General features: G+C 37.6%; 1 protein-coding gene and 1 pseudogene across 8 annotated transcripts in view; both read right to left on the reverse strand.

Moving 5' to 3' along the window:
* Positions 1-1,220: 1,220 nt before the first annotated feature.
* Positions 1,221-6,904, reverse strand: LOC128100831 (acidic leucine-rich nuclear phosphoprotein 32 family member E-like; annotated as a pseudogene).
* Positions 6,905-7,017: 113 nt separating this feature from the next.
* The window catches only part of Rad21l1 (RAD21 cohesin complex component like 1), a 29,050-nt gene continuing 11,465 nt past the window's right edge, over positions 7,018-24,602 (reverse strand). For 2 of the 8 annotated variants that reach the window (XM_052723488.1, XM_052723489.1), the window contains exons 7-14: positions 23,510-23,602; positions 22,341-22,454; positions 20,952-21,178; positions 20,478-20,574; positions 19,220-19,344; positions 14,713-14,802; positions 11,583-11,672; positions 7,018-8,898 (exon numbers count right to left, since the gene is read on the reverse strand). In XM_052723488.1, the coding sequence (XP_052579448.1) occupies positions 8,710-8,898; positions 11,583-11,672; positions 14,713-14,802; positions 19,220-19,344; positions 20,478-20,574; positions 20,952-21,178; positions 22,341-22,454; positions 23,510-23,602 (1,025 nt within the window). In that variant the 3' untranslated portion in view covers positions 7,018-8,709. Of the gene's footprint in view, positions 8,899-11,582; positions 11,673-14,706; positions 17,073-19,219; positions 19,345-20,477; positions 20,575-20,951; positions 21,179-22,340; positions 22,455-23,509; positions 23,603-24,602 lie in introns of those variants that run through there. The other 6 variants (XM_052723490.1, XM_052723491.1, XR_008214958.1 and 3 more) reach the window with 6 other exon arrangements.

Here is a 24,602-nt window from a genome sequence, read left to right on the forward strand (position 1 = left end):
TTGTTTTTTTCTCTTTTGGGGGGGCCTGCCACTGAGTCATACAGCCCAGTCGTGGAATAAGAATAAAGTAAGATTTACAAAAGTAAGAGAAAGGTAAAAAGCCCAGAGGCAAAAGGTAGCTGGGATAATTTAAAGTTAAGAAAACCTGGCAAGAAATAAGCCAAGCTAAGGCTGGGCATTTATAATTAAGAATAAGCCTCCATGTATGATTTATTTGGGTGGTGGGGCCCCCAAAGAGCAAAGAGTAAAAAGCCAAAAGAGAAAAAAACAACCAACAACATTTTGGTGTTCCAATATGGGCCCAAATTTCCATAGGTCCTGAGAAAGCTGAAAAAAAAGAAAGAAAAGAAAAAGGACACAGATCCTTTAAGAGGTGCTGATGTTCAGCTGGCAGTGTTAAATAAAAATGGCAAGCTAAATAAAATGTGCTTGTGGCCGGGCGGTGGTGGCGCACGCCTTTAATCCCAGCACTCGGGAGGCAGAGCCAGGCGGATCTCTGTGAGTTCGAGGCCAGCCTGGGCTACCAAGTGAGTTCCAGGAGAGGCGCAAAGCTACACAGAGAAACCCTGTCTCGAAAAACCAAAAAAAAAAAAAAAAAAAAAAAAAAAAAAAAAAAAAAATGTGCTTGTGGCAATGCAGGTACCAGCTTCCATAGCTAGAAAGGTTTAATGTAATTCCTGGTCATAAACCTCTGACCTGGTTGGCTTTCCCAACCTGAGAAGTGGGCAGAGCTGAGAGCTGCTAGGAGGATCCAAGTGTAGCTTAGCAGTCTAAAGTTTGCTTGTGTGGTCAAAAAAGACTAAAAGATATGCAGTAAAAGAGGTCCAGATGGGAAAAAACCCTCTAAACAGGTTTCAGTGTGTTTTACAATGTATGTAGCTTAAAAAACAAAGAAAAAGGGTATGGACAGTCATAGAAAGAAAGAAATAGTTTAAAAATAAAATAAAGTCTTTTAAGAGAGAAGTAAAATAATAAAAAAGAAAAAGCCACATAGAGATGGGAAATACACAGGGAGTCTGAATTCTGTATGTTATTGTATTGATTTTGAGTGTTTTAAATGCTGACAAGCAGACAATAGCTACTGAGAGACATGGGGTTGTGAACTGGACTGCTAACTGAACCAGTCTAGACACTTTAGGGATGCCTTAACTTTAAAAATGAAGTCAAAAATAAATTTGTCAAATGGAAAACAAAAATGCTTTGTTTTGTTCCCACAGGAGATGTGAGGTTGTGGATTCCTTCAGGAATAATATTGATCAGGTTTGATCAAGGGAGACCTCCTGAACCTTGACAGGTGATAGCTATCAACAAATGTTATAGCTGGCCTTCCCAGGACTTGGCCATTATCTCAAATTTTTTCTTTGGGACCATAAAGATACTTCTTCCACAGACAGCAGGAAGCATTTTGAAGAAAATGACGTCCACATTCCCAAGAGTTGGGGTGTGTGTATGGTCTTTGGTTATTTGGTGGGTTATGGATGTCTGCTATAATTTAGGGAAATATAGTACATTGATACAAATTTAAGGTAATTTTTGTTATACTATATATGTTTGTACTCTTGTTTAAAGGATTTTTATATATTGATACAAATTTAAGGTTATTTTTGTTATATTGTAAATATGCTTCTACTCTTGTTTAAGGTATTGTACGTATGCAGTTCATTTTAAAATGTAAGGTAAAATTCTAGTTTTTGAAAGCTATTATTATGAACTATTTAGGATAACCAAGAAATACAGATTAGTAGTTAGTCATCTATAACAATTAAATTTGTGGGTATGTTTAATATGTTTTCAAGATTATATAGAGATATATTTTAGATAAATGGTTTTCAAACACATGGTATTTAAAATATTTTGTTAACTTAGGGCTTTTCATGACAATGAGACACATCTGCTCCTGGCAGCACCAATTTACTTCAGAGATGATGGGCATTGAAGAAACTGCTTTCATTGTGGCAAGGTTAGCCACTGGGCAAAGAAACTACTTTTGCCTTTGACTGCTGACAATGTGCTATGCAGACTGGACATGCAGGACACACAGGAAAGACTGTTGAACTTTGCCAAAACAAGGCAGGACAGTCCTTCAAAGTTCCTGTTTCACAGTAGAGTCTGCCAGATATTCTGCAGGACACAAAGGGAAGTGACTGATGAACTTTGCCAATACAAGGCAGGACAGTCCTTCAAATTTTCTGCTTCACTGAAAAATCTGCCAGATACCCTAGGACTATAGGCTGAAGATGGATGCCCCAATGTTGCAGAGGAACTTTGGGTGACTGTCCAGGCAGCCACATGTCTCTGTTGTTAGATAACATTACATCCTTCTGGGTCTTTGATGGAGTTGAAGACTAGATAGTTATAGTTGCAGTTTTCCTTAGTTATGATAGAAAGTAAATTAGGTGTAAAACTTTGGATTCACTAAGATAGGATAGATAATGCATTATTTTCTCTGGATGCTAACTACAAATGGACAGAATATTGTAAATTAATTCTTGATAACTGTTATTGTTATGTATAATTTTACTATGTTAAAGTTAAAATATTTCTTTTTTTATTTAGACACAAAGGGGGAAATGCTGTAGAATATTATTTTAAGGTGTGTTATTTTTGTTTTTATTGCATTTGTTTAACTCTGTGAAGCTGTGTTACTTTGCCTGTCTAAAACACCTGATGGTCGAATAAAGAACTGAACGACTAATAGTGAGGCAGGAGAAAGGATAGGCAGGACTGGCAGGCAGAGAGAAAAAAGAGGAGAAATCCAGGGAAAGAGATCAAGAAAAGGAGGAGCAAGAGAACAAGGAGAGGAGGACACAGGAGGCCAGCCAGCCAGCCATGGAGTAAGAGTGAAAGTAAGATTTACAGAAGTAAGAAGAAGGTAAAAGCCCCTCTAGAGGCAAAAGGTAAATGGATAATTTAAGGAAAGCTGACAAGAAACAAGCCAAGCTAAGGCTGGGCATTTATAATTAAAATAAGCCTCTGTGTGTGATTTATTTGGGAGCTGGGTGGTGAGGCCCCCAATGAGCAAGGAGTAAAAAGCCAAAAGAGAAAAAATAACCACCACCAACAAACATGGTATGTACTCATAAGTGGATATAAGTTGTTAAGTAGATGATAATCATGCTACAATCCACAGACCCAGAGAAATGAAGTAATGAGAGCTCTAAGGAAGAAGCATGGAGCTCTCTCAGGAGAAACAGAACAGATTCTGTGGGTAGAGTAGGGGCAGGTAGGGTTGGGAATAGGAGGGACCAGGTCAGGGAAAAGGGATGGAGGGAGAGAGTATGGAGAGAGACAACTGGAATTAGAGGGCATTGGGGGGGGGTGATGTGGAAACCTAGTGCAGTGGAAACTCCCTGGAATCTACAAGGATGACCCTAGTGGAAATTAGGGGACACCTAGTTTTGTAATGGGGGACACAGAATCTGAACAAGCTATATTCTGTAACCAGGAAAGGCTTCCAGTGGTGGGACTGGGACACCAACCCAGCCACAAAACCCTCAATTTACAATCTGTCTTGCCTGCAAGATGTGCCTGGGCAATGGTGGCACAGAATTTGTGGGAGTAACCAACTAATGACTGGTCTAATTTGAGTCCCATGCCATGAGAGGGAGCCCATGCACTACACTGCCTGGATGACCAGGAATGAAGTTTGGAGAGCCCAGGGTCCTAGGGTGGAACCAAACACAGCTGGCAAAAACAAAAACAAAAACAAAAACAAAACCTCAATTAAATGATTCCTAATAATGTTCTGCTATACTCCTTGATCAATGCCTAACCCAGTCATCATCAGAGGGACTTCCTCCAACAACTGATGGGAGCAGATGCAGAGATCCACAGCCAAACATTAGGCAGAGAGAAAGAGCCCAGGTTGGAGGTCTCCATTGGGTCCCTCCCCTTGAGCTTGGGGAACCCTGTGGAAAAGGGAGAAGAGGAATTGTGGGAACCAGGGAAGTTGTGGACATCTAGAGAGCATAGTCCACAGAATCAACTAAGCAGGGTTCATGGGGGTTCACAGAGATCTGCCTGGTTCTGCCTCCCCAGTGCTAGGATTACTTACAGTTTCAGAGCTTCAGTCCATTATCATCATGGTGGAGAGCATGTCAGTGTGCAGGCAGACATGGTGCTGGCTACATCTTGATCAGAAGGCAACAGGAAGTGGACTGTAACATTAGGCAGTATCTTGAGCATAGGAAACCTCAAAGCCTGCCTCCACAGTGACACACTTTCTCCAACAAGGCCATACCTACTCCAACAAAGCCATACCTCCTAATAGTGCCGCTCCCTATAAGCTTTTGGAAATATGAGGGCTAATTGCATCAGAACAGAAGGGCAATCACAAATCAGTTTTCTACCTTAATAAAACCAGAAAAAGAAAAATAAGCCCAAAGCAAACAAAAAATGTATACAGGATCAGAAATCAATGAAATAGAAAATAGAAAAACAAGAGAAAATAAATGAAACCAAAAAATGTTTGAAAAAAGCCAATAAAATTTTAGTGGGGATGGGTAGGTCAGGGGAGGCTTGTGGGGAGCTCAGCTGGTAAAGTGCTTGTGCACAATTCTTGGTCAAAGGAAGACATTCAGCAGCAGAGCCTGTTTCCTAAGATTCATCCATAATCAATCATCATTGTATCTCAACAACTCCATTTCTTGCACTTCACTTGTTTAAAACCCAGACAGATCAAAATTAAGTGATTGAGATACAAGACAAAGGTTCCCGAGTGTTCACAACTTTGCTAGCTTTCTTTTGAATGTGGGGAAGATGAAGCAATCAATCAGCTTTATCATTCAGGAGACTGTTGTCATTTCATATTACAACTGACTGTAATTTGTTAAATTATAAACAAGTTTAATACATTATGAATGAAATGAACCCTATGCCTGTGTAAAAGCAATCAGGTTTTAATTATGAGCTCAAAACATCTGATCAGTAAATATGAATTAGAAAAATGAAGATTCTAAATACAATACTAGAGAATTTCACAATGGCAAAGTCAATGAAAATTCTTTTCTACATAATTATGATTAATCAACCAGTAAATCTTAATCAGAATAAGGCAAAAATAGTAAAAACATACTTTTCTCAAAATAAATTACACACAATCTTCTATAGAGACAGCTATCATACATGAAAAACAAAATGTGATCACTCTACTGCATTCCCAGGAGCATTAGGCAATCTCATCTTAGAATGATCTGATCATCTTCTTCCTCTCCATCACCTTCAGCATCTAGTTGCCTTTTCTCTCCCTAAAGACCACCTTCCTCTTTCTTCTTTTCCCCTTCATCAATACAATCATCACCATCCTGAATTTCTTCTTTCCTGAAGTGTGAGGCCAACTTCTCCCTCTCCCACTTCTGAACCTCTTTTATCTTCCTCTTCCTCCTCTTCATAAACTCAGGTGGACCAGCTTCCTCTTCATCTTCCTCTTCATCCTACTTCAAGTCTGGTGCTTCATTATCCTCCTGCCCCAAACACCTAAGTATGTGATTTGCTGCAGCAATTCAAAAATACTTTCTCTGTAATCCTCCAGATTTGTGACCTTACAGTTAAACAAGTCAAGACTTCAATTCTTTTAAGATTTTGCAAAGCTTCTACTGTACTGAGAAGTTTGGTTTTGTTTCCACTCAGATAGAGGTAGGTAAGGTTTAGACACTTCTCTGCCAGGACTTCTAAGTGGTAATTACTTAGAAATTGCTACTAAGTTCCAACTTTCCACATTTATTTAGGATGGGAAGCCAAGCCAATGAATGTAATTCCACATTAACCAAACTCAGAAACTCAAGTTCTTTTAAAAGTGTCATTCAGCCGGGCGGTGGTGGCGCACGCCTTTAATCCCAGCACTCGGGAGGCAGAGCCAGGCGGATCTTTGTGAGTTCGAGGCCAGCCTGGACTACCAAGTGAGTTCCAGGAAAGGCACAAAGCTACACAGAGAAACCCTGTCTCGAAAAAAACAAAAAAACAAAACAAAAAAAAGTGTCATTCAGACCTCCAGTTTCCTCATTCACACACAGGAAATTATCAAGGACTGTCACCTCCTCCAGGGCTCTATTCTTCAATTCCATGTCCTCATTCTACATTTTGGCTACTATGCTCCTCCTTCCCCATCTCCTGCCCTTCCCTCTACCTCCAACCCTAAAAAAATGTGTAAAGATTTAGAAATGAATGAAAAGCAATCTAAGCACAAATGCCCACTAACACTCAAGGCATGGGGGAGAAAGAAAAGAATAGCAAACGGCGTTCAGTGAGTTGAGATTCTACCGCACGCGCGCGCGCACACACACACACACACACACACACACACAGAGAGAGAGAGAGAGAGAGAGAGAGAGAGAGAGAGAGAGAGAGAGAGAGAGAGGGAGAGAGAGATCCTTCCCCTTCAATGAGTGCTTGGAGATTGATAGTTGGTTTTTTTTTTTAAAATTAATTTTATGTGTATGAGTATTTGCCTGTGCATATGCACCATGTACTTGAGGTGGCAACAAGAGGGTGTAGGATGCCCTGGAAAAGTGCAGTTATATATAGATAGTTGTGAGTCTCCATGTGGGTGCTGGGAATTGAACTTGGGTCCTCTGGAAGTTCAGCCAGTGCTCTCAACACCCAAGCCATCTCTCCAGCCCCTGATTGATGCTCAATGACACAGGGAATTCAAAAGTGTTTTCACTTGTGCCCACATTTGCCCCATTGATATTACTCATTATTGTACAGCTTTTGATTTAGCATACTTATAAGTACGACTGTATACATACAATTTCATCTTAGAAATTAGATTGTATCTCAATATTTTATGTAAAGAAAATTTTGGTTAAAAAAAGGAATATAGCTAAAAAAAATACTCAACAAAAATAATATCAAAACCTACAAGTGTGGTGGCACATACCTTTACACAGAAATCAGGAAGTAAAGGCAGGAGATCTCTGTGAGTTCAGGGCCAGCCTGGTCTACAGTAGAGTTCCAGGCCAGCCATAGCTACATAGTGAGAGACCCCGTCTCCCAAAACAAACGAAATCACAAGTGAACTGAAGCTCTCATATTTTATTAGTATAAATACAAAATAGTGCAACTTATGGCAAATAATTTGTTATAAATTTAAATATACATTTATATATGACTTAGAAATGCTACTCTTAGAGAAACACTTTTATCTTTATAAAACTATATATGCTTATAGCTCTATAATCATCAAAATTGGAAATAACAACTGTCTTTTAATGAGTAAAAGTACAAATGAGCTAATATATCTAGGCAACAGAATACTACTAAGCATTTAAAAGGAACAAAACAATGATAGACCAAAGAACTTGGATACATATCAAGAGTACTACACTGAGTGAAAGAAACCACTCTCAGAATGTTACATGCTATATAATTCCATTTATATAACATTCCCAAAGAGACAAAAGTATAGTCATGGAGAATAGTGGCTAGCTATTAGAATGGGGGACTACCACAAGAAGATAACATGGAAAGATTTTTTTAAAAGATGATCTATGTCTAGACTGTGGTGATGGAGATATCTATCACACAAACATATATACATATATAAATTATAGGCCTGTACACCAAAAATCAAGCAAATTTTTTCTGTATTAATTTAAAAATAAAAATATTTAAGACAACTCTGTTATTTGCATCTTAGTTAAATATATTCAAAGAATCTCTTTAGAACTGAACTGTTCACAGTGTAACTTCAGTATCATTATTTACAGTGACACAGGCCACATTTTATAGTTTACTTTGCAGTTCATAGAGCATATGAAAAATTTTGACTCAAACATTAACTAAGAAAAAAAACAAATGATTTTACTGGTAAAAATGCTCAGTACACACTAAGTAAAAGAGCATCTGTTTCAGTGGTCTTTACTACGACTGAATGTGCAGGTAAAACGTTAACAAGTGTCTGCCAGTTTTTTGTTTTATTTTGTTTTTAACATAAGCAGCTTTGGTTTCACTAGGACATTAATGGTGACAATAAAGTTATTAAATATTAAATGAAAAAGTTATATGGCCCATAACCAGACTAAAAGTAACTCAGGTAATTTAAAATAAGTTTTATAATTCTTTAACTAAGATATTAGATTAAAATTAGAGAAATAGGTACTATCAATGATGATACAAAGTAGATCAAATAAACTAATGTCTACAAGTAAGAAAATATTAACTATTCATTAACCCCACAAACTTTAATAATCCAATGTAAAACAGTCTTTTAAAAAACATCCTTGAGGCTGGGCGGTGGTGGCGCACACCTTTAATCCCAGCACTCGGGAGGCCAGAGCCAGGCAGATCTCTGTGAGTTCGAGGCCAGCCTGGTCTAGAGAGCAAGATCTAGGACAGGCACCAAAACTACACAGAGAAACCCTGTCTCAAAAAAACCAAAAACCAAACCAACCAAACAAAAAACCCCCAAACACCCTTGAATGTTTCCTGAAGGTACACTGTATTTTACAATGCATGCTAAACACAATCTAAAAGCAGTCCTCAGATCAGGGAAATGATAAATCGGTTAAGTTAAAAAGTGACTTAACTATCTCCATATAGGTTTCCAATTCTGGTTGTGATTGGTTCTGCCCTCTAGATAGAAAATGGGAGGCCAGACTGTCTGTGAAATGGGCCAGACCATCTGCTGTTTCTTGATAGCTTCTGCAGCAAACTGAACAGTCTATGCAGAAGTGCCAGTGATGGCATAAACCTGCATGCTCTGGATTTCTTTCATATCTTGTGGAACATTGGTCCCACTGTAGCTATAATATCTGCATAGGGAACACTCTGGCTCAGCTCAATAGCTCGATGTTTTTTCAGGATAAGAAAGGTATAAAATTTGGCAGCTGCCTGTTTTCGGTCACTATTTCTGCATAGCTTTATCAGACTAAAGGACTTCATTCCCATCTTGGTGAATTCCTGGGAAAATAATTAGAAAAGAGAAAAGAAAAGGGAAAATTTATTAGAAGTAAAGCAGTCTGTGGATGCATAATGAACAACAAATACAGCAATTTTTGCTAAGTAACTATGATATCTTTAAAAAGAGAAAGAGAATGACTCTAATAAACATCTAAAAACATAGATCACTGAGACCAAACCTGTTTTATGGAGAAAATGCACACAAAACTACTAAGTTTTATACAAATTTATATGTTATATAAATTTTAGTTTTTTAAAAGTGATATTAACATAAATATCTCTTATGGAAAGTGCAATTGGTTTAGTCTTACAAATAGGAAAAACTCACAGGACTTTGTGAGGTTTCACATATAATGAATAATCAATTCATTGTGTATCTTTGCCTTAAAGGCGTTAGAGATGCCTGTAAAATAACCTCTGTGGTAAATGTGGAAATGCAATTGTAAGTTTCAGTGGCAGGGGAATGTAGCTATGTAAACATCTCCTGGTTGGAGTCATCACATGGTGCCTGCATACCTACTAAAAATAAGTGAGATACAATATTAAGTGAGATACAGTATTAAATTGTGGAGGAAGATAGTACCTTTAATGAAGACTAGGATTTGGAATCAGATTCTTACAAAAGTATAGTTTTTATTTACCCAAAAATACTGGACCAAAAATTTGCCAGTATCTTATGCCTATCATACTCCTTGGATGACTGCAAAGTACTTTTAGGAATGTCAATACGAGTTTATGACAGTCTAAAATACTTGATAAATTAATAGGTAAAATATTGCATTGTACAACAAGCAACAAGCAGGCAGTCTAACTAAAATGTTTTATGTGTTTGGGTGTTTTGCCTGCATGTATGTTGTGCACTGTGCGTGTCTGGTGCCTATGGAGGCCAGAAGAGGGTGTCAGATCCCCTGGAACTGGAGTTACAGATAGTTGTAAGCCACCATGTGAATACTGGGATTCAAACCTGAGTCCTCTGCAAGAGCAAGTGCTTTTAAACCATTGAGCTATCTCTCCAGCACCAGGAAGTTCAAATTTTAAAAAGTCAAGTTCAAATTTAAAAATTAAAAAACAGAATATGAAAATAGTGATTTAAACTACCCAATTCAAAGCAATACAATAAACTTGAAAAATCAAGCAAATAAAAACCCTTCAGAGTTCAGCATCATGAAATTTCAGAGCATTGGGGACAAAGAAAAGATCTAAAAGCTTCCAGAGAGAAAAATAAAGATCACTACAAAAGATTATAAAACAAGACAGTGCATGGCTTCAATAACAACACAAATATGTTACAAAACTTTATCAGACAAAGTATTTCCAAGTTGTATAGAGACAACTAATCAAACTCAAGTTAAAAATAAACAGATTTTTAGGCTTTGTTTGAAAACTTGCTATCTCCTATACACCATTTATTTTGAGAAGTTGTGATATAGTACTGACAAAAGATTTACGATAAAAGATCAAAGCACAAACAGAGAAACTAAGAGGAGAAAAGGAATTTTCCATGTCTGTGGTTTAGGAATGTCTCAAGACAAAAGCTGTGGAGGAGACATAAGAGAAACTAGTATGAATTAGAACAAGAGTATAATGAGAGGCAAAGTGGGGAACTAATGGGTCAATACACATAATAAGAGGTTTTATTAAGTTGGCAAACAATTTGAAAAAATAATTACAGATAGGTACACAGAAATTAAGGAAATACAATCATGTAATAAAGGGCTAGAGAGATAGCTCAGTTAAGAGCACTGGCTACTCTTGCTGAGGGCCAGGTTTATTCCCAGAACCTACATGGAGAGTCACAACCACCTGTAACTCCAGTTTTAGGTGACCCAACATCCTCTTCTGGCCTTTGCAAGCATTACATGCACACGATGCCAGACATACGCACAGACAAAACAAACTTTTTTTTTTTTTGAGACAGGGTTTCTCTGTGTAGTTTTGCGCCTTTCCTGGAACTCGCTTTGGAGACCGGGCTGGCCTCGAACTCACAGAGATCCGCCTGGCTCTGCCTCCCGAGTGCTGGGATTAAAGGCGTGCGCCACCACCGCCTGGCAAACTTTTTATTTTTTAAAAAGAGATAATAAACCAAATAACACAGCCACAAAATTTACACGAAAATAATTGTAATCACACTATGAAGCCTCAATGAAAACTGATTATTACATAATCTTTGAAATAGAAACTGATAGTCATCCTTTAATAACCTTTCTCTTCTATATTTAGCCTTAGGTATATCACTTAAAACCATTTCACTCCAGTGGCTTTTGCTGTCATCAATAAAACATAAAAAATATTTTGTTTTCATAAATATCTGGATGCTCAATCAATATATTACTGACTTTTTAGTATAAAAATCAAGGGCTAGGGAAATAGTTCAGTAGATAAAGTGTTTATTCTGCAATTATAAGGACTGGAGTTCACATCTTCTCAGAGGCAAAGGATCTCCAGGGCAAGCTCATTAGCTAGACTAGCTGGAATCAGTAAAGTCTGGGGTCAGTGAGAGGCCTTATCTCAGGAAATAAAGTGGAAAGTGACTGAGGAAGCCACTTGATGTCTATTTCTGGCCTACAATACACACCCACCTACACATACACGTATCCCCATACTAGAACATGCATATACATGTGTATATATACTACACATGCATATAAACACACAAAATAAATAAAATAAAAATACCATCTTACCCGTAATTCATTTAATGTCTGAAATAATCTTTGATTCCATTTCTCTGCCTCAGTATTTTGTTTGCTGCCTGATGACTCCTGTTTGAATGACTGATAAATATTTAATTTAAGCAAATTTTATTGAATGTTTACTATTCACCAAGCACTGCATTAGCTACTACAGAAATACAACTGTAACACAATCCTGCCCCAAAAATGTCTGATTTGGTGAAGAGAAGAATGACACAAACATGAGACAACTACTGTATAACAGCTTCCTCAAGATTAAAACAGGAAAGCTAAGTAACCTGGCATGCACACTCCTGTAAATAACCCCAATAAAACTCACTGGTTCACCAAGCTGGACTTTGGTGGTATCTGTAGTTTGGTCTATTGTAGGTTCCCTGTCCAGGGTGAGTAGATGTGTGCACTGTGTATCCCCAGCAAAAGTTTTGTCACACAACAAAAACCTGTTTGTGGTTGTACCTTGCCTCCAGGCATGCCTTCTGATAAAGAGATGCAAAGCAGGAAACTATAGTCTTTATTGTGATGCAGCCCAGAGCTTGTGCCCTTATGTACTTTGAAAAGTAGTTAGCAAACTCAGCTGCTTTGGGCTAGGATTTTCAGTCTGGCCAATCTGAACTCTAGTGACAGGAGTAAACAGAAAAACTGTAGAAAATCTGTTGTTTCAAGGTCTTTGTATGAACTTAGCTGGTGACATAAACACCCTTAAAAATGGTTTAAGAGACCTTTCAGATTTTGAGGCATTTTGTCTACATAACGCTAACTCACTGCCTGTCATGTCATCAGATTGGTTTACTCTTTTGTCTTTTAATCACTTCCAGAGACGGCTTGATATTTAGTCTAATCTCTTACAAACTAACACCATATGAGTTGAGAATGGGGTCTCAGGAAAGGTATTGATCTGTCTGATAAAAACAACAGTAACAATAACAACAAGGAAAACAGAACAGGCTGCAAAGGGCTGTGGGTGAGAAGCTGCAGTTCTGACCTACTTTATCAGTTTTCCTAGGCTAGCTCTGACCATAGTGTGCAACAGCAAACAAACAATGGAACAAGTTAAGAGGCTATAGAGATGGCACAGTAGTTGAAAGTGCTTACTGCCCCTGAAGAGGACCTGGGTTAGGTTCCCAGAACCACATCAGGTAACTGACAACTATCTATAACCCCAGTTTCTGGGAATTCAATGGCCTCTTCTGGCCTCTTCAGTCACCTGTGTGCACATAAATTCATGTAGGCATACACACATGCACATAAAAATAATAAATCTAAAAATTTAACATCAGGACTTAATAGGTGATTTGATAGTATTTACTAAACAACTTTTTTTTTTTTGTTTTTCGAGACAGGGTTTCTCTGTGTAGTTTTGCGCCTGTCCTGGATCTCGCTCTGTAGCCCAGGCTGGCCTCGAACTCACAAAGATCCACCTGGCTCTGCCTCCTGAGTGCTGGGATTAAAGGCGTGCGCCACCACCGCCCGGCTCTAAACAACTTTTGATAAAATTTAAGGTAAAAAATGCCCTCAGTACTGCGGGAAGGTTCAAATAAGTAACTTAGGGGTTGGAGAAATGGCACTGGCTGCTCTTGCAGAAAACCTAGGTTTTGTTCCCAGCACCCACATGGTGGCTCACAAGATCCAGGGGACCAAATACCTTCTTTTGGCTTCCTAGGGGCCAGGAACATATATGGTGAACTTTCATAAAGACAAAGCACTCATAAAAATTTTTAAATCTTAAAAAGATTTATTTTTATTTTATGTGTATGCATGCATGTATCTTTAAAAAAAAAAATGAAGCCAGGCAGTTGCTGTGGATGATTGATTGATAAATAAAATGCTGATTGGCCAGTAGCCAGGCAGGAAGTATAGGTGGGACAAAGAGAGAGGAGAAGTCTGGGAAGTGGAAGGCTGGGAGGGGGAGACGCCAGTCTGCCATCCAAGGAGTAGCATGTAAAGGCATCAGGTAAAGCCATGGAACACGTGGTGACATACAGATTAACAGAAATGGGCTGAGTATAAGTGTAAGAGCTAGACAATGGTAGGCCTAAGCTAGTGGCTGAGCAGTTTAATTAAAATGAGCTTCTGAGTGATTATTTTATAAGCAGTTGTGGGGTCCGTGGGGCTGGGCAGGATTGGAGAAAACTCCAGCTACAGGCAGTGTTGGCGTAACACCTTTAATCCCAGTACTTGGGAGACAGATCTCTGAGTTCAAGGCCAGCCTGATGTACAGAGCTAGTTCCAGGACAGCCAGGAGTACATTGAAAAAAAAAAAAAAAACTTGGAAAAAAAAAAGAAAAGAAAAAAACCAGGTAGTAATGCATATGGTGTCAGTGAGTCTAATTTCTGGATTTGCTATCAAAATGTGACTCTTTAAGCACACCATTTTCTGATTTTAAGCATTTTCATTTTCTGATTTTGAAACTTTCCTACAGACACAGGTTTTGTGCCAATATTGAGGAAAAGATGCTCACACTATTTCTTAAAAAATAAAACTTCAAATGCCCTAGGTTATATCTGAATATAGTATAATCTCCAAAGATAAGAATGATTTAAAACAGTGATGATTCTCAACATTTTAAAACATGACCCTACCTTTGCTAAGCATAAAATTGTATACTTGCTTTTATCTAAAGTCTCAAAAATAATTTAAGTATGAGAAAAAGTCATGGGAATTCTTCATAGCTCATCAAATGATTTACAAATATCTCAGCTGTTGTTTCAAACACACTAGCCTGGGCTATGTAGTTTATGCTTGCTTCATACTCATTCTCCTGCCACCAAGCCAAGCTAAACATATTTCTTGAGAACATAAATTTAAATTATAAACTTACAAATAAACACAGCAGTTTTGCAAACCAAATTTTAAGTAAATAAAACATTAACATTTAGGAAGACAACTTTTCAGAATATTCCTTTCTTCCCTATTAGTCATTCCTTCTACTTCCATGTCCTTTTTTTAATATACTGAGTTTCACTAAGGTTTCCTAGAGTTGGTGGGGGATATGCTAGAATATAGAGTTAATATGATTACCATGTACATTCTGTATATATATGAAATTGCCAAAATTATATTAAATCTAAAAATAACTAATTAAGTATGAAAAAATTACCCAAAGACTACAAATATATTTACCAATTCAACTGGACAATTTTTTTGGGCTGAGGAAGCATTTGTTGAAGATAATCCCTCGGCAGGTGGAGAAGTCGTTTCAAATATATCCTGCTAAAGAAAATTCAGAAATTACAGGTAATTCTGCTAGTGGTTATAATATGAACAGCTCAATTTTTAAAAACAATTTATTAACATAAATGATAATTTCTCAAATTAGTTTAACATATTGTCTTACTTAGGGTTTCTATTGCTGTGAAGAGACACCATGACCACAGCTTATAAAGGAAAACATTTAACTGGGGCTGGCTTACAGTTCAGAGTTGAGTCCATTACCATCATGACAGGAAGCATGGTGGCATGCAAGCTGACATGGTGCTGGAGAAGGAGCTGAGAGTTCTACAACTTGATCTGCAGGCAGCAGGAAGAGAGTGTGACACACTTCCTGCAATAAGGCCTCCTAACAGTGCCACTTCCTATGGACCTATGGGGGCCATTTTTATTCAAACCACCACATTCCACTTTCTGGCCCTCACAGGCTTGAAGCCATATCATAATGAAAAATGCATTTAGTCCAACTTCAAAAGTCCTCATAGTCTATAAGAGTCTTAAACTTGCTTAAAAATAAAGTCCAAAGTCTCTTCTGAGACTCCTGCAATCTCTTAACAGTAATTCCCCATAAAATCAAAATGAAAAAGCAGATCACATACTTCTAACATATAATGGCACAGGATGTACCTTACAATTCCAAAAGGGAGCACAGTGAGGAAAGACTGGACCAAAAAAACCCCCCAAAAGCCAGCTGGGCAAACTCTGCATCTTCGTGTCTGATGTCAAAATGTTCTTCAGATCTCCAACTCCTTTCACCTTTTGTTGACTGCAACACACTTTTTCCTCTTGGCCTCGTTCCATTCCCTGTTGACAGCTTTACTTGGCAGGTATCCTACAACTCTGTCATCTCCAACATTTAGGGTCTCCAAGGTAATCCAAGCTTCAACTTCGTAGCTTCACATAATAGCCTCTCTAGGCCTCCATGTAGGGACACTCTGGAGATATGCTCGGCTAGGCAACTTTCCTTAGACAAGGAGGGAGATTCCCTAATCCCTTTCTGGTATCTTTGACTCTAAAGCCAGAACCATGAGGCCAAAGCTGCCAAATTCTACTGCTTGCTGGGATTGGAATATGGCCTTCTCATTCAATTACATCTTCACTAGCGCTCTGTTTTCGATGGTTTCCTTCATTATCTAAGTGTGGCTGTCTTGAAACTTTCTCTGTAAGAAAACGCAGAGATTCGTCTGCCTCTGCCTCTGGAGTGTTGGGATTAAAGGTGTGCACCACTATGCCTGGCCATAAGCTTTCCTTTAACTGCTTTTCACTTTCTTCAATTCCTTTCCACAAGTTGGAAGCTAAGCTAGGTGGGGTCTTGCTCTGAGGTCACCACTCCCTTTATTCCACTTAGCATCAGGCTTTTCTTTAATCTGTTTACACTTCCTAGTGCTCTTTTTCTCCTTAAATCATACATTTTGTATTTTCCTTGATCAGCTTTCTCTTTTTCATTATAAATCTGCATAAGAGTGAACACTAATAACCACATAACAGAGTCCATATTAGGTTGTTTTGAGATTTCCTCTGCCAATGCAATTAATTCAAAACTCTTCAATTTATCGCCAGGCAGATTTTTTTTGGACAAGAGCAGAAAGCAGGCAAATTCTTCACCAAAATATCACAAGAACAGTCTCTAGGCCACATACTAAAATTCTTCTCCTCTGACATCTCTTGAGTCAGGCCCTCACAATTCAAATCACCCTCAGCACCACTCTCTTCCATTCTTCTACTAGGATGGCCCATTAAGCCTCAATTAAGAATTCAACTGCTTTTCTAATCTGGTCCCAAAGTTCACATTCCTCCAAACAAAAGCATGGTCAGGCCTATCACAACACCGAACTTCTTTCTGTCTTAGGGTTTCTATTGCTGTGAACCATGACAACAGCAACTCTTATAAAGAAAAATATTTAACTGGGGCTGGCTTACAGTTCAGAGATTTAGTCCATTATCATCATGGCAGGTAGAATGGCAGACATGGTGCTGGAGAAGGAGCTGAACGTTTTACATCTTGATCCACAGGCAGCAAGAAGAGAGTGTGACACACTTCCTCCAACAAGACCACACCTCCTAATAGTGCCACTCCTTATGGACCTATGGGGGCCATTTTTATTCAAACCACCACAAATGAAGGACCCTGCACACTACTTCTCCCTTTCTCCTCTTCATGCAGGCTCCACATTGGAGCCTCTACTGCTGCGCTGCTGAGATTGCTTTCCTTTGAAGTATCTTGTTTAGCGGTTACTCAGGCCAGCACCAGCTTTCTGAGGCAGGAAAGAAACCTGCATGGGCAAGCAGAGGAGGTGAGAGTGAGGGCTAGAGCACTCATATCCCTACCCAGGACTGTGATAGGACTCTAACACATGAGTGGTCACTGAAACAACAACAACAAAAAATGATCTGTATCTTCTAGAAGGAGAGCGAAAACAAGGGAAGAAGGAAAAAGAGAAAAGGCCAGAAATGTTCTACTCTCCCTCGTCTCCTCCTCTTCTCACTGCTATAAGGCGCTGGTCCCTTTCCATCCTTAACCTGTCACGAAGCCCTGTTCCCCAGCTGCCATCTCTGATCTTGAGTAAGACAGGATGATTTTCTATTATACTTTTTTCACTTCAGCTTTAAATATTTTAGTGACTAGAAGGCATTGCTCTTTACTCTTTAGCATATATTTGTCTTTTTCTAGTATCTATGAATATTCTATATTTTAAATAATGTCAAATTTATAATTACTATACACAAAAATTCTGTTTTATGAGATTTTAAAATGATTGATCAGAATCAACATTTTTCTGTCCCTTTAAACTCATTGTGGATGCTCCCATACTTTACTATATTTCCTATTTCTTCACCATTTAGAAAACAAAGTAAGAACAGAAATAAAGATTAGAGCAGAGCATAGTATAAAGGAGTAAGAGTCAAAAGAACTGGTACAGCACAAGAAGAAAAATCTAATTCTTGCAAATAAGCAGTTTACAACTGCACTTATATTTTCCTTCCCAAAATCATAAATTAAACACATTTTCCTAATAAGAATTAGGAAATTCAGTAGGTGCATCCTAGCAAATGTCCAAGCCCCCAAACAGCAGATAGCATGGCAACTCACCATATCAGTATACAGTATATTGTCAAGTATTTAGTAGAACATGTTCTGTTTTAATGTATTCTGAAACTGTCTTTCCTCCCAGGGCATCCAGTTTCAATGTGGGTTAGCTGAATTCTCTGAGTGGTTATCAAAATACTATGATGAGGGCTCTGCTTCCCAAGTTTCCCCCGTCTCTGCTCTGCAGGGAGTCTTTCTCACTGTGCCTCCTGTGAGTGTGTTTCCTTACCCCCAATAAAAGCCTTCCTTTTTTCACAGGAAAAAAAATTACAATGATGAGGGAACAGACCTGAAAAGCATTGGCTTATTTTTATAAGTAAGACCCTAATATTTAAGTGACAAAGTGTTTTATTTTATTTTTCAAAACAGGGTTTCTCTAGGAAGCCCTGGCTGTCCTGGAACTCTGTAGACCAGGCTAGCCTCAAACTCAGACATCCGCTTGCTTCTGCCTCCTGAGTGCTGGGATTAAAGGCATGTACCTCCACGCCCAACAGAGAAAATACTTTATATATATGTATATTTTGTTTGTTTGTTTGTTTGTTTGTTTGAGACAGGGTTTCTCTGTGTAGCTTTGCGCCTTTCCTGGATCTCGCTCTGTAGACCAGGCTGGCCTCGAACTCCAAAGATCCGCCTGGCTCTGCCTCCCGAGTGCTGGGATTAAAGGCGTGTGCCACCACCGCCTGGCTATATTTTTAATTAATATAAAAATTTATATTATATTTATTTATATATTTTAGTGTAAAAATATTTAAAAATATTTTTTTAAAATTTCTGTTTTCAAATAGTTAAGCTTTTCAAATAAAAACTGTCCTCAAAGAAAATTTTTGTTTTCCTGTTCCTTCAGAGTGACAAAATTATTTTGTTTTGGTCATAGACTTTCAGGTAGTCTTTCAAATTAAAGGTAAAGATAGTTGGGAAGTTTAAAATGTTGTTCTAGAGGAAAAGTATGGGTGAATTTATGACGAGAAACAATATAAAAACATCTGGTTAGAGTTCAAGGAGACTCCATAACTCATTCAATGTAGAGCTTAGTAAGGTTTTCAATATACAACCAGATTCAAGCACAATCACTCATTTACTAAGCTACCTAAAATATTATTTCAGTATGAAACTACCTTATCTAGTGATTCACTATCCTAAACTTTAAAGGAATACTGTCTTGCAGATTAAAATTATATTTTTATCTTATAACAGTAATGACACTTTGAGAAATTGCTGAACAACATAAGATGAAATATGAACAATATATGTAAGAGTATGTATCAGCCTCTCAATATTACTTCACTAGAGTTGCATAAAAAATATTTCAATGATTCTCTCTGGCTAACTTACCTCAGAGTTAATATTCATATTGATGTCTTCCTGAAAGCTACCCACAGATTCAACAATCACATCCTTCCAAGACTGGGGCTGATCTAACTCTCTGTGGGAATTGGGCTCTTCTATCACTGAGAGCTCTTAATTACAAGGAAGTAAAGAAAATGTTACAAAAGTGCATTTTAAACTTGAATTAGCATATGGCTATTCAAAAAGAAAACTTCTGGCCAGTAACTTAGAATCCAAGAATTTAAATAAGGAGTGCACAACTTTTTCATACTCCCTTGCATCTCACAGAATTTATATCTTCTCTTTCCCCTCCTCTGTTTCTTTATCATTTCCACTCCCCATCATCCTCCAGTCATCCTTACTCACTCACTCACTTTCACACATTCACTCACAGGACAGCAGGCACAGTTTAGGCTCATTGTGGTGTACTATTCTGTAAATACCAATGACTTCAGAAATGGTCACTGGGAAAAGGAACTTTATTCATCACATAAGTTGGTTTCATTACTTTATAATTGTCACAGCAATAATGAGTGATTATTAACATTCTGTGAACTTTATTCTAGGCAGATGGTGATGTTTGTCTCCGAGTAGTTGTAATATTTACGTACTGTTCTTATCACTATCTGAGTTTTAGGTTGTTTTAAATGAAACATTATTCTGCTAGACACAAAGACTTTCTTTTCTAAGAGTTGATGAATACTGCCTTCAGGGTGGAGGAGGTTAGAGAGAGAAAAATTATCCACACAGTGTGTGTGTGTGTGTGTGTGTGTGTGTGTGTGTGTATAAATATAAATATAAATAAATAAAATCTTTTGTATGTGTGTAGAGAGAATACTGGGGATTAAACCTAGGCCCTCACACATTCTAGACAAGTACTCTACCATTGAACTACACCACCAGCCCCTTTTAGTGTGTTTTAGTTTGGGTCTCACTAAATTGGCCAGGCTGGCCCTGAACTTGCTCTATAACCCAGGCAGGCCTTGAATTTGCAATCCTTCTGCCCGAGTAGGTGGGATTACAGGCCTGTGACATTAGTAATGGCCTATATTTCATCTTTTCAGTGAAGTCTTGGGGCAGAAATTAATATGAAAAGCGGAAAAGTGCCATACTAAGGTAATATTTTAAGTTTAAAATACTCTTCTACAAATAGTGGTTATATTTGAAAATATGTATTTGAGCCTAGTTTTCATTCTGAAACATAAAGTTAAATTTTTGTTAACACAACATTCCCCTTGACATTAACAGAATTAGGAAATCTTACCTAGAATGTGTTTAGTTCCCACTTCTTTCCTTACTGACTCCTTCTGTATCAATTTTGCAAGTTTAAAGTCAGAAGACAGGAAGCATTTTGCAAACAACTGTAAAAACACATTTATATTCTTGACTTTGTATTAGTAAAGCAAATCAATAAAGCACAAGTACATATGCTAGAAAGTAAAGGCCATTCATACACAACTTTTCAAGCTGGGCATAGTGGTGCACGCCTTGGAAGCAGAGGCAGATGTATCTTTGTAAATTCAAGGCCAGCCTGATCTATGTAGTAAGTTCCAGGATAGTGAGAGCTATATAGTGAGATCCTGTCTTGGGGGAAAAAAGCCATTTACACACAATTATTAAACAAATTAAGTTTTAAAATAATAGTTTCTTCTTCCCACATGTCTAATTATATTATAAATATGAACATATTAATTTAGAAACAAGCATCATATTCATGCAAAAGGATGGAAACAATTACCATTTTCAGTTCATCATGAATCAGATCCTGGGTAGCAGTTGACAGAAGTGTATCCACTCCTCCCCTCTTCTTCCACATCATCAATCTTTGTGTGGGAGGTGCAAGGTCCAGAACCATGAGAGTGTCCACAAAGGAAGTAAGCTGCTTATGCATAGTCTTGCTACTTATCTCCTTGACTGGATCTATAAGCAACCTCCTCTTTTTGCTTTTCCTTCTCTCAGCAATATCTAGAGAGAAACAGGTATAAATGGACTTAGAACGTTTTGTAAAATGATATTCTAGGCTACTACATATCTAAGGAAAGTATATCACAAATAACCCGCAAAGTTGCACTGGGAAGAACTCCTTCTGTTTTCTGAAAATAAGCTTTGCAAGGTTTTTGCAAAGTTAGAGTATCTGAGCAGTCAAAAGCTGATATATTTTTCAAGGTATTGTTTGAAGGGGCTTAGGAGGGATTCTGTTCACTTGTTAATTAAGTGGGCAACTAAAGAAACATGGCAAAGAGGGAATGGGCAGTTAAAGAATCTGGAGCTTTTCTTTTCTGTTTTTTTAATGTGTAACAGGATAATGTTTCAAAACATTAATGTGTATCTCTCCAGTGTACTTCACCTCCCCACACTGAAATTCATGTATGAATTCAAAGTAGGTAGCTAATTCCATACCACACAGAAAGTAGAAGTCAAGCTTTTCTTTAGTAAAGCTGAAAATGTTTTGAATTGAACTCAGTTTTTAAATTTCCAGTTTCCCTCTACAGAGACAACTGAACCAAGTTAGTGGGAACTCATGAACTTTAGACTAAGAGTTGTGGAGCCTGCATGGGACTGGACTAGGCCCTCTGCATAAGTGAGACGGTTGTGTAGCTTGTTGGTGTTTAAGGGGCCCCCTGGCAGTGGGATCAGGATCTATACCTGGTGCATGAGCTGGCTTTATGGAGCCCATTACCCATGACAGGACACCTTGCACAGCCTTGATACAGGGGGGAGGGGCTTGGACCTGCCTCAGCTGAATATACCAGGCTTTGCTGACTCCCCACAGGAGGCCTTACCTTTTTGGAGGAGGGGAGGGGAGGTAGGTTGAGGAGGGGGGAAGCTGGGAGGGAGCAGAAGGAGGGATGAGAGGGGGATCTGTGGTTGGTATATAAAATGAATAAAAAAATTTCTTAATAAAGAAAAAAAATTCCAGTTTTCCAAACTGGACATATGATTTGAATAGGACTAGATGTGATGAAAAACTTATCTCTGATTTCTTTCATACTCTTCTCCTATTTAATGCCCAATGCTATTATCATGCTGGCAGCCTTCTATAACATTCTATGGATTGTTTGCATATCTCAAAGCAATTAAGATAGCAGGGTACCAAAGGGAAAAATAAAAACACGAAACCTCTTACCTAAACCATCAATTGGGTCAAGAGTAAACCCTTCTTCTTCATTTGATAACAATGTTGTTTCATCTACTTTTTCGTCTTCAGGTAGGTATTGGTCATCTGAATTACCTGGTTCTACTAATAAAAGTAAAAACAGAAGCACATGACTATGCTACACATTAGAAGACAATATGAGAAATAAAGTAAAAAATAATTGAGGAAATACTACTAGCTGGGATGATACATAAATTCTTAGAGTCATGAATTTTACAGAGGCAAAGAAGTTCAGTAATAAATGGTCTGGGACCCACAACATTTGAGTGAGTCAAGTGGCATCACCCTCATTTACATATGAGATATCTCAGGTTACAGTCACACAGAAGTAAAACAAAACAAAAAACTGACCGATAGAAATTTGCTATGACAACTAAAGCATCCATGTTCTATTGAGCCATCAATTGACTCATAAAGAACAATAGCTAAGTTTTGATTGCCCAATAATTTTTATATTTTTAACTTTGATTATTGTGCCAGAAAGCAAATGTAACATCAAACATTGTGAAAAAACAAAAAAGAGGATAATTATACTTTTATTTTTTTTATTTTTTTTATTTTTTTTTTTTAAAGATTTATTTATTTATTATGTATACAGCATGTATGACCAGAAGAGGGAGCCAGATCTCATTAGGTGGCTGTGAGCCACCATGTGGTTGCTGGGAATTGAACTCAGGACCTCTGTAAGAGCAGTCAGTGCTCTTAACCTCTGAGCCATCTCTCCAGCCCAATTATACTTTTAATACTTAGGGAAAAAAAATCTTAAAGGCATCAACTCATCTGAGGTAGTTTGGTAAGAATTTGAAGTAGAGAAAAATATGCTCACTTGAAAAATTGTAACTTCTCTCAACTGTATACCAATGGTCAAGCCACATAATGTGATAATTTTTCTTCTGATAGAACATATTATTTTTTTTGGATTTGAAAGCATACTGCTTGAGAAGAATAAATATGAATTACTAAAGCCAATCCTGGTTAGCTACTTTTTCAGAATCTAACTTCCTGTTCTACACTCTACACTGTCTAGTGTCAGGTTAAGAGAATTTGAAGGACAATGTTCTTCATTACAGTGCTGCTGAAACTTAGAAGTTCCAAACATCAGAATGTATACATTTTATATGCAAAAGACTTCAACATACCCATTATACTACTGGGAAGCTCAGGAGGCAGAGACGTTTCTTTGTTCGAATATATGTCTTCTAAAAGGGTATTCTCATCTTGCAATAGATTGTCTTTAAAAACATAAATAAATACTTTTTATTCACTAAACATTTACTAGCATTAGTTTACACAAGACATTATATTCCTCCTTCTTAAATTATTTGTTTTCACTCCATATGGGGGTCACATAACTCAATTAGGAGGGGTTGGGGTGTTGTGAAAATTTTAGCAACAAGGAAAACCAATTAAAAATCAAAATTATTTCTGGCAGTGTTCACCCATAGTTCACTCCACCACTTCACTGCAGCCTTGGTTCTGAACACACAATGTGCACTTTGCACTGTGCGTGCTATCATGTGCCTTACAATGCCAAACACACTGCCTGAAGTATCTTGGCACAGATTAAAGATTAATATATGTTATGAATTGCATTGCTTTTACTATATGTACATTTTCTGTTCTAATAGAAACATGACTTAGTTATAGGAAATAAAGACATTTAATATTTTCCTACCATTATTCCTCCCAAATTAGCACATCTTTAGATTATAACTAAACATACTTCTATCATCTTGTACGACTATTTATTCAAATCAGTGTTCTCAGCATTACAAATTCTAAAATCGAAATATTGATCAACTTTGAAAAACACTGAAAATGCTCTATATCCTGGATTATCAAAGCTTTAGCAGAGATTTAGTTTTTCTAATGTAAAAGTAAGTAAGCATATATCTCAATTTCATAAATATTTATTTTAATAAATGGTAAAATTATATAGTATACAAAACAATTATTTTTAGAATAAATTTATTTGGCTTACTATTACTTTTTTTTAAATTTTACAATGTGTTTTTTTATTTTATGTGTATTGGGTGTTTGCTTATATGTACATCTGTGTGCCACACATATGCATTGCCCACAGAAGACCTTGGATTCCCTGGGTCTGGAGTTACAGATAGTTGTGAGCCTTAATGTGAGTGCTAGTAACCCAGCTCCTCTGGAAGAGCAATCAGTGCTCTTAACTGCTAAGCCATCTCTCCAATCCCTTACATGCATATTTTATATACCTGT

This window comes from Peromyscus californicus, unplaced genomic scaffold, assembly GCF_007827085.1.
Source record: "Peromyscus californicus insignis strain IS unplaced genomic scaffold, ASM782708v3 Scaffold_7__1_contigs__length_154581171, whole genome shotgun sequence".
Taxonomy (NCBI): domain Eukaryota; kingdom Metazoa; phylum Chordata; class Mammalia; order Rodentia; family Cricetidae; genus Peromyscus; species Peromyscus californicus.